Source organism: Lithobates pipiens, unplaced genomic scaffold (assembly GCF_037356315.1).
Source record: "Lithobates pipiens isolate NorthernLeopardFrog02 unplaced genomic scaffold, aLitPip1_a1.2 Scaffold_30, whole genome shotgun sequence".
Taxonomy (NCBI): Eukaryota; Metazoa; Chordata; class Amphibia; order Anura; family Ranidae; genus Lithobates; species Lithobates pipiens.
Genome location: NW_027507791.1, coordinates 40,508,074 through 40,519,230, shown reverse-complemented (window position 1 = coordinate 40,519,230; position 11,157 = coordinate 40,508,074). Strand labels below are relative to the sequence as shown.

Here is an 11,157-nt window from a genome sequence, read left to right as displayed (position 1 = left end):
TTAAGGCAATACCAGACCTCCTGGCAGCCTCTGCCCCTTTCACCAGCCCTCCTAGCTGCCTCTCTACACCAGTCTGCCCACCTAACTCTTCCTCAGCCCACCCAGCTGACTCTCAGGAGATCTCTCAGGGAAAGGGCTGAATACGTATGCACAACACTGTCTTCAAAGGAGACTGACTACATGTGGCAGTCTCTCCCCTTTGTTAGTCCCCAACAGTGCTGTGCTACTCACTCAGTCATCATTTGCTCCTCTGCCTCCAGGAAAGATTCCTACCTTGTGTCTTTGGCAGGATCCTTCCAGCACCCGAGCCCTGGCCCAAGGCAGGACACCCCCCCTCCCAGACTAGGGGCACCCCTCAGGGCTATCAACAGCCTCATCAACACTGTATCTCCACCTTCCACCTGACTGCCCTTGCTGGCATGGCCCTGTCATTCCACTACTGGAAATTGGTTGAGACCTCTTAAATATGCAAGGCAGCTCATCCTAACCCCCACCCTCTAGTTCTAGAACATTCTCCAACCTTCTAGACCGGAGGGGCACAAGAAAGCTGCCAGGATAAGTCACTCAGCCCTGAACTCTAATAAACCCTGACCCAATTACGACTCACCAGCTTAACTGTGAGTCAGTGTATGGTTTGGAACCAGCAAGTGAGCTTACCCCCCGCCACACAACCCCACCGCTCAGCCCAAAAAAAGGCCTGCACCACACACACACAAAACTGTCTTCAAAGGAGACTGACTACATGTGGCAGTCTCTCCCCTTTGTTAGTCCCCGACAGTGCTGTGCTTCTCACTCAGTCATCATTTGCTCCTCTGCTTCCAGGAAAGATTCCTTCCTTGTGTCTTTGGCAGGATCCCTCCAGTGCCCGAGCCCTGGCCCAAGGCAGGACAACCCCCTCCCAGACTAGGGGCATCCCTCAGGGCCATTAACAGCCTCCTCAACACTGTATCTCTATTTTCCACCCGACTGCCCTTGCTGTCATGGTCCTTGTCTGTTTATGAGGTAAGCTCTGCCCTCTGTCAGCCCACTACTGGAAATTGGTTGAGACCTCATAAATATGCAAGGCAGCTTATCCTAACCCCCACCCTCTAGTTTTATAAGATTCTCCAACCTTCTAGACTAGGGAGCAGGGCACAAGAAAGCTGCCAGGATAAGCCAATCAGCCCTGAACTCTAATAAACCCTGACCCAATTAAGACTCACCAGCTTAACTGTGAGTCAGTGGATGGTTTTCAACCAGCAAGTGAGCTTACCCACACAACCCCACCGCCCAGCCAAAAAAAAAAGGCCTGCACCACATACACACACCACCAATCCCCCACCCCTGTCGTTGCCAGCCTTGGACTTCGGGATGAAGCCCCTGGTCTTTTTGCCACCTAGCAATGCCCCTGCCATATTCTGTATATCAGTCCAAAGTCCAGTATACTCATCAGTCCGAAGCACCTGCTGCTATTTTTTTGCACCCCAATTCTCATGCTTTCATGCATAGGACATGGAAACAATTCTAAGAAACTTAACTATGCAGGAAAACATAGGAACTGGGGTGTAGAAAAATGGCTGCTGAGGGCTGGAGAGAGGTACAATAATGAGTGTCTGCAGGTAAATGGTTGAAATTTCTTTCAAGTTTGAGGCTGCATTTCTGCAAATGGAGTTGGAGATTTGGCCAAGATCAATGGTGTCCTCAATGCTGAGAAATACAGGCAGATACCTATCCATCATGCTATATCATCAGGGAGGCGTGTGATTGGCCATAAAAAAATTTCTGCAGTAGGGCAACCACCCTAAACATACATGTCAATAAGAACTATCTTCAGTGTGAAGAAGATCAACGAGTCCTGGAAGTGATGGTTTGACCTCCACAGAGCCCTGATATCACCATCATGAAGCCTGTCTAGAATGACATGAAGAGACAGAAGGATTTGACACAGCCGACATCCACAGAAGATGTGTGGTTAGTTCTCCAAGATGTTTGGAACAACCTACCTGCCGAGTTCTCTCAAAAACTGTGTGCAAGTGTACTTAGAAAAATGGATTCTATTTTGCAGGCAAAGGCTTTTCACAACAAATATTGATTTAATCTGTATTTCTCTTCTGTTCATTTACTTCCTATTTTGTTAACTGATTTTGTTAACTGATTAAAAAAATAAACCAATAACACTTCTATTTCTGAAAACATTCTTCATTACAGCATTTTTTATATCTGCCTAAAACTTACATACAACTGCACCACAGTTTCCAGCGTTTCTTCATCAGGAACGCTTGTACTTTTGGCCCAAATGCAATGTTCCCCATGCAGACATTCAAGAAAACTGACTGTTCAGTGATAATGGGTGCTGTAATGACCATGGACAGAAAACTGTAGAGTCAAAGTGAAGAAAATGTCATCAGCAAACCAAGGATTCCTCCAAAAGGTCCAAAGCTTTATTTTGTGGTCACATGATAGATATACAGTATCTCCTTGGAGCCATTCACGGCCCCTTCATCAGGCAAGTGACTGACAAAAGGGCTCTGCGTGGCTCCGAAACGTTGCTGTATATCTATCATGTGACCATGAAATAAAGCTTTGGACCCTTTGGAGGAATCCATGGTGTGCTGATTACAGAAGAGCAAGAGCAGAAAAAAGACCAAGTGGTCTATTTAGTCTGCCCTAACTTATTTATTTTCATTCTTTTTTTTTAGTAAAGATCTATGTTTGTCTAAATCTTTGAATCCTCTTATGCCGTGTACACGCGACCGGACTTTTCGTCGGGCTAGGTCCGACGGTCTTCCCGACAGACTTTTGGCGGAGGTCCGACGGACTTTCTGAACGAAATGGTCTTGGCCACACACGACCGGACTAAGTCTGTTCATAGTCCGTTAGTTTTGAATGTGATGACGTAAACGGGACTAAACAAGGAAGTTCAATAGCCAATAGCTGCCCTTGCGTCGTATTTTGTCCGTCGGACTAGAACACAGACGAACGGTTTTCCTGGTTTTTAGCCAGTTGGACTTGATAGATTTGAAACATGTTTTATTTCTAGGTCCGTTGGACTTTTGGGAAAAGAAAGTCAGCTGGAGCCCACACACGATTGAATTATCCGATGGATTCCAGTCCACCGAACCAAGTCTGCCGGAGAGTCCGATCGTGTGTACGTGGCATTATTCTTGACTGTTGTTACATGCACATGGATCAAGTCCATGACTTGGCAAATCAACCTGATTTCAGGGATCAATGGGAGCACTCTCCCTGTGTCACGTACCTAGTGATTTTGAGCCCAAATTGCAGTGGGAGGCCTCCCTTATGGCTCCCACTACCGATTCCCTGGTAAGGTAACAGGGGACACAGGAGTAAAGAGGGGCACGGGTGCCTGGCAGGATCAACAGACCGGAAGGGATGAACAGACTGGGTCCGCTCCACAGACAGGAACAGCTTGGCAGACAGGATCAACACAGCAGACTGGATAAGCTCAGCAACCTGGATCACCTTAGCAGATGGGATCAGCTCAGCAAACTGGATCAACTCAGCATATAGGATCAGCTCAACAAACTGGGTCAGCTTAGCAGATGGAATCAGCTCAACAAACTGGATCAGCTTAGCAGATGGGATCAGCTCAGCAAACTGGATCACTTCAGCAGATGGGATCAGCTAAGCAAACTGGATCAGCTTAGCAGGTAGGATCGTCAAACAGGCCGGGTCAGGTATTGGACTGGCAGCAAGGTACAAGGGAGCAGGCAGGAGAGTAGTCACAGACAGGCCGGGATCGGGTGCAGGCATATAACAGGTAGGTCACAAACAAGTCAGGTCTAAATCACAGGTAAGTACTTCAGATCAGGTTCTCAGGCACACAACACTGTAGAGCAGACAGCGGGGACCGTCTGTGACAGACAGGCTTAAATAGCCTGTCTGGCGCCAACAGGGGCGCGCGCACGAGCGCACAAGCCTTTTGCGGTAGCGGGCGTGAGCCAGAAGGCCTGGGGCGCAGATTTCTGGCAGGATCTCTATGACACCCTGGCTCTGAGCCAATGGCTCTGGCTGCTCCTGTCAGTCAGTGAGCCAATAAGAAAAGAAAAGGAAAAGGAAAGGAATGGGGCCGAACCATGGCTCTATGTCTGAATGGACACACAGAGCAGCGGCTTGGCTCGGGTCCCCCAATAGCAAGCTGTTGCCTGTGGGGGCATTCGGCAGGAGGGAGGGGCCAGAAGCACCAGCAGAGGACCTGAGAAGAGGAGGATCCAGGCTGCTCTGTGCAAAACTACAGAGCAGGTAATTATAACATGTTTATTATTTTTAAAGAAAAAAAACTGAGACTTTAGTATCACTTTAAAATGAATTAGTTGCTTAAGGTCTACCAACCAGGGTCACCAATTGGGGGGTACCACCGGTCCTCCGGTAGGGGGCCCAGGTACACAGGGCGGCCCGGACAGCAAGGGGATCAGTGCGGCGGGTGGTAGCAATTACAGAATGATCCCCTCTGCAGCAGCTGAAAGCCGGTTTCTCCCCCTCTCCCTTCCATCGGCTTTCGGCTGCTAGAGGGAGAGGCACAGACCAGTGTAACAACCAATAGTGCTGCTCATCTGAGTGGGAGGGAGTGACTGCGGATAAGTTGCTCCACCTCTTGCCACCTCCTTAGCCAGTTAGAATTCCTCTGTAACCCACCCCCTTCCTAGCCAGAAGAAGCTGGTGACCAGAGCAGGGCTGGATGGGCTAGGGATGAAGAGGATCCGACATACCTGAATATGAAGAAGGTATGATCACATTTACATCAAACATATCACACAGTGCCCACACAGGACTCTACACAAATAGCTCTTTAGAAACAGCTGATGATCATCACTATCAACATATCACACACTCACATGTAATGCCGGCTCCAGAATTCTAATCATCATCATCATCATCTGCACTGCACAATGCTCGAAGGACGGGTGAACACACTGATGATGATGATTACACTTCTGGAAGATGCTGAAGCCCGCATTACATGTGTGACATGTTGTTAGTGATGTTAGTGATGATCTTCAGCTGTTTCTATAGAACTATTTGTAAGAAAGAATAGACGGTGTGCCAGCCTAGGTGTAGTAGTTTTAAAAACAGTTTTATTATATAAAAAAAATATATTAGCTATTCACAAACGTGGTGCTATATAAAGCATGTATTGAACAAATATCAGGGTAGTTAGCATTGTCCCCGGCATCTGTGGCAGATGGTGAACACTGTGAAGCATGGTGTATGTGTCTGGACCATAGACTGTCAGCTGACAAGCTATTTCTATTTCCAGCCATGCCGGAGGTGCCTTCCGATAGGAGACCTCGGAATGGTCAGGTGACACCTTTCAAAGCTTCCGCTTCTTCTTCAGACCCCTGGTTGAACCATTGCACAGAGCAGGCAAGTATAACATGGTTGTTGTCTTACGTTAAAAAAAACACAAAGGTTTATAATTACTTTAATACTGTACATTCCAGAGGCATCAAAATAAAAAGTGCTCAAAGTTTTTGTTCTCTTTACAAATCAGTCACAACATTCTGCAGAGTAAGATCTTAGTTGTATTGAAAAACAGACCCAAAAGCCCAAATAAACTCACTTTAAATCAACTATGTAAATTCCAGGGACTTAGAGTTGGAATTCATAGGAAAGAACCCACAGCTTGAGTAGAAAAGTCTTCTACTGCTGCTGCAAAGGAAGCAGTGGTATCTCTGCAGAGGTTTATCCCCCTGCAGAGTCTGAGATATCACCCTGCTAATTGGAATTCTTTAGCTCTGAACCACTGAGGGACATATTGGGCTCACACCACAAGCTTCGTTGCACCACATGCTGTCAGTGGCGATTATGGCATGTTCAGGTATTTGGTAGATATGGGCAGGTTGAAGATTCTGCACTGACTCTTAGTCCTTGTACCAATGGTAAGGGAATGACTGTCATTGATCTATGTAAAGAGGAACATTTTAGTCCATCCCAAGACACCACACTCTTCTTAGAATGAACCTTCCTTGTGTTGCTCGGCATTGAAATTCTGGTAGATGTTGGCAGAGTCATCTTTCTCCTGGTTGGCTTGAGACCCCATTGAAGCTCCCGGAGGTTTAAGCACAGAATACACAACAGAGGGCTCATCCTGGACAGAAACCACAAATGACTTGTTATAAAAGAGATTTAAAAAGTAAAAACATTTACTTTTTATTTCTTACAAAAAAATTAAGGAAAAAAATAACTTTATGATCTATAGATATCTAGGTAGACACTTATAGCATTATTTGAGGAGCTTTGTATGGTCCATAGAACAGAACAGAAAACAGTTACATTACAGTAGATGTAAACTAAGTTTCTAAATTCCAATATAAGATTTAAAGTGGAGTTCCAGGCAAAAAGAGAACTCAGTCTCAAACAAAAGAACACCCCAGCCCCCCCTCGTTTTTTAATATTTTTTTTCTTTTTTGTACCATTTTGGTATGTTTTCTTCAGGACTTCCGCCCCATGTCACCACAGTGTGGTGTGTCCCTTCTATGGTTTTATTTGGCCCTCCTCCTTCCCCAGTTGCCTTCTGGGACCTATGTGTGTCCCAGAAGATGACGGGACCATTCAGAAAGTGCTGCACGACTCGCTCGTGCACAGTAGGAGACCAGCTGTATAGCCTGAAGTTTACCTTATTGCAGTTGCCGGAACCTGCACCTGGAGCCGATGGATGGATCGGCTTGGGGTGCTGACATTGCGGGTTCCCTGGACAGGTAAGTGTCCTTATATAAGAAGTCAGCAGCTACAGGATTTGTAGCTCCTGACTTTAATTTTTTTTCCCCCAAGCTGGAACTCTGCTTTAACATGTTAATCTCTGCAAAAATTGCTATGGGGGCACTGGTGAGTGCTCGCTCCCAAGCTATGCTCTATACCTCCATAAGACACACAGAGCTGTGGCTCAGCACCGCCCACCACACTCTTCTCATTGGCTCACTGGCTGTGATTGACAGCAGTGAGCCAGTGGTTTCCACTTCTACCTCAGCTAATGAGGAGCGGGAGTCCCAGAACAGCCAGGCCCGGGTGAGTATTAGGAAGGTTGTGGGGGAGCAGGACCTAGAAGGTTTTTTACCTTCATTCACAAAATACATGAAGGTAGTAAACCTTCAGCCTTTACAACCACTTGGAAATAATCACTGGTGATCCTGCCATGAAGGTCCTTGGTCAGGCACTTCCTGTTATGGTATGACAATGTTTTGCCTCTGCCTTCCAGCTTTAGTCCTGCGTTGTCCACCTGTAGCCCAGGTGGAGACTACACTTGCTGTCACACATTGCTCAGGCATGGTCCACTATTGCCTGGGTCTGGAGAGTCCAGAGCAATGAGGTGCAGCCAATAGTGGAGCGTGTGAATGTAGACAGGAAGTGACGCCTACAAATCACCTGGTTGGGGTTTAGATATACTTTGGGTGCTGGGCTAAGGAGGTAGGGGAGTTCCTTATGGTTCCATCACTAAAGTTGTTATGCAAAACCCTACACACTGTTATGTCTTATAAATAAACACTTACCTTTTTGTTGGTGGGGCCTGTAGGAGCCGCATAAAGGAGGACATGAAATAAAAAAAAAAGTATCAGGTTTTATGTATGTAAGTGTAATCACAGAGCGATATATATCACACCAAAGTATAAAAAGTACTCTTTATTGGCCAGCTAAATAGATTGCTGGGAAGATTTTGAAGTACACTGACCCACTTCCTTGGGCAGAAAAATCCAACGCGCCTCCAAAGCTTACACCTCAATCTATTTCAGTAGGACTCAACTTTCTTGATATAGGGGGTCTCACGTGTTGCCCCTGACATCACCCAAGGGCCACACATAATATTCAGTAAGGGCAATGCATCAAAAAGCTATCAGAGATGCAGACATACAACTGGAGATGGTCAGAGACTACAGACATGTTATAAGAGATGGTCAGAGAATACAGACATGCTACAAGAGATGGTCAGACACTACGGGCATGCTACAAGAGCTGGTCAAAGACTATGATCATGCTATAAGAGATGGGCAGAAGCTATGGACATGCTACAACAGATGGTCAGAGACTACAGGCATGCTACAAGAGCTGGTCAAAGACTATGATCATGCTACGAGTGCTGGTTGGAGAGTACAGTCAGAGCTGGGACAAGGGGTGGACAGGAGGGGCAGCTGCCCCTGGCGCAATGGTTTATTGCAGGGGTAGGGGGCACCCTGACCCTAACCCTAAGGGAAAGGGGGGCGCAGTTTGGCATCTTTGCCCTGGGCACTGGATAACCTTGTCCCGGCACTGAGTACAGTCATGCTACAAGAGATGGTCAGAAGGTATGGGCATGCTACAAGAAATGGTCAGAGACTAGAGATATGCTATAAGAGATGGTCAGAGATCACAACTATGCTGAATAAGTTGCTGGAGACTGAGGACAGGCAGTCAGAGAATACAGACATACAAATGGAAATGGTCACAGGCTATGGACATGCTACAAAAGCTGATCAGAAACCATGAGCATGCTACAAGAGATGGTTAGAGACAAAGGGCATGCTATAAGAGATGGTTGGACACTAGGGTCCAGCTACAAGAGATGGTCAGAGACTATGAATATGTTGTAGGAGTTGTTGGAGATTGGAGGCATATTTAAGGATACATGAACAGGAGTCACAGTACATGAGACTCTGCTAATACAGCACAATGAAGAAACACAGACTACTGGTGGTAGGTGCCCTGAGGACTGCATGGGAAGTCCCAAAGGGCAGTGTGTGACCCCTGAACTCCAGGTTGGGCACCACATTGAAGTTTATGAACAAACTATAGTATAAGACAAAAAAAGCAGTTGCTAACCTTTTATCTTACTAATATCAATGTAAGTGTAGGAGATGTCATCTTCCTCTTGTTGTGAAGACACTATGGGGGGGCAGAATGATAAAGTGATCTTCATAAGTATTTTCCAAATTCCCATATTACATTCAAATACATAAAAAAAAACGAAACACTATGGGATCTATTTAAAAAACATTTGTTGGACAAATGTCACATGCATTTGTATAAACTGCATGAATTACAAATTAATACTATGACTTCCTATGATCATCAGCTCCATCTAGTGGCCAAAAGGTGATATATTTTTCTGAAATGTATATCGCATTTTGGTCACCACTAGATAGTGCTGATGATCATAGGATGTATTAATATTAGAGAAAATATGGAGAAAATGTGTGAAGTCTGGACAATTACTTTAAACATTCACCCAATTAATATTTTATAAATGATCATTTAAATAATCAAATAGTGAAGGAGAAGGAGTAGCTCTTCGTTCAACCCACCATTGCCATAGAGATGCTGATTGTTATCGTTTTCATCTGGACCATTTGTACCCTCATTTGCTGATCTTCCATCATCCCTAGATAAAGAAAGATGTCACCCACCACACCGCATTATAAAATATAATTATAAATTGATGTACTTATTTAGTTTAAGCAAGAAAGTAATACAATAATATGTCTAGTCCACTCAGATGACTGAATGGCAAGAGACCATTCTGCTTTTATTCTATACATTGATCCTTGTTATCGGTCAGTGACCTTCCATTGATCCCTATCCCTCTGCTGTGTGGGGATTCTAGTACCGCCATACAGGACCATATATCACAGAATCTGTGTGCCCTTTTTATCTGTTATATCTTTATAACAAATTTACTAAAAAGTTTTTAAAAAGCAGAACAAGAATACAAGAACAAGAATAAGAATAATAGCTCCACATAACAATGAACAACTAATTAAAAGATAAAGGTGCCAATTCACTACGAGTTAATTTATAATAATAAAATGCGGTAAAATAACGCTTGCATTTAATCCGTTTTGAAAGTGCAGTTCACTAAGAATTTTTCTTTAAATAACGAATACGGTGTTTGTTCGATCGAGGAGTAATAACCGCATTTTTTTCATGCAATCATTTATCGCATTTTTTTCACGCGATAAGTTATCGCATTGAGCTGGTTGCTAAGGAGCGGTTTGGGAAGTCAGCTGCTACGTTCTTAACAACGGATGACTCATCAGCTTCCAGCGGGTTTTTTATTATTATTTTTTATTTTTATTTTATTTTTATTATTATTTTTTATTTTTTTTACACTGTTGCTTTAATATTATATATATATATATATATATATATATACATATATATATATATATATATATATAATTGTTCATTTATTTATTTATTTTTTACACTGTTGCGTAATTTTTTTTTATTATTATTTTTTTTTTACACTGTTGCGTAATTTTTTGTTTTGTTTTTTAATCACTGTTATTGCTGTCACAAGGAATGTAAACATCCTTACGACAGCAATAGTCATTTGACAGGTACTCTCTATGGAGAGATCTGGGGTCTATAAGATCCCAAATCCCTTCTCTGCACTTAAAACATCAAGATTTGTTATGTTATAGCTTCCGGTTTACTGTTACAAACAGCCAATCAAAGCCAATTTTGTCTATGGTTGGCCATCCAGGCAGCCGGCAAACGAGCCGGCTGGTTGCTCGGGTCTCCCGGTGGGATGGAAGAGCCTGAGAGAGCCGTGGAAGGTGCCGAGAGGGGTGGAAAGTCCTATCCCGATGCTCGTAATAGAAATCAAGTGGCTAGTAAGCATTCCCCCTCTACTTTCACCTCTACTTTGAGCCGCACCAAAAGCAATCAAACAGGTCGCAGACTGTATATACCCTTATATAAGAATTTAAAGAAAAAAATGGAGTGACTACTCACCGAGGGCGATCTTTATCAAAGGTGGATTCTGGAACAAAACACATTTCATCGTTAGGTAACAAAGAACGATATCTTTGTAGAGTTAAGCCTCATACACACGATAGGACTTTGTACAAACTTTCCCTTGGATTTTTGTACAAAGGGCGTTGGCCCTGAACTTGTATTGCATACACACAGCAGGACTTTTTCAGCCAACTTTCACCAAATCACGTGGTTTTTCTGCTCTTTACTGCCACCTTTGGTCAACTTCTGTATTGTTGTCTGATCTTTTGCATTGGTTCTGAGCATGCCTGTTTGTACTTTGTACAAAAGTCCTATGGTTTTCTGTGCACACGATCAAACTTTGCTCCATCGGACTTTTGTTGCCAGAAAGTTTGTCCGTTGACACAGCCAACAAAAGTCAGATGAAAACCAAAAAAGTTTGTCCAATGGAGCGTACACACGGTCGGATAT

General features: G+C 44.2%; 1 protein-coding gene across 1 annotated transcript in view; it reads right to left on the bottom strand.

Annotated features, from left to right (window-relative positions):
- Nucleotides 1-5,407: 5,407 nt before the first annotated feature.
- Nucleotides 5,408-11,157, bottom strand: part of LOC143942187 (Fc receptor-like protein 2) — a 28,278-nt gene continuing 22,528 nt past the window's right edge. Inside the window, exons 7-11 of the mRNA XM_077463442.1 lie at nt 10,705-10,732; nt 9,273-9,349; nt 8,791-8,853; nt 7,488-7,504; nt 5,408-6,088 (exon numbers count right to left, since the gene is read on the bottom strand). Of these exons, the coding sequence (XP_077319568.1) occupies nt 5,951-6,088; nt 7,488-7,504; nt 8,791-8,853; nt 9,273-9,349; nt 10,705-10,732 (323 nt within the window). The 3' untranslated portion in view covers nt 5,408-5,950. The remainder of the gene's footprint in view (nt 6,089-7,487; nt 7,505-8,790; nt 8,854-9,272; nt 9,350-10,704; nt 10,733-11,157) is intronic.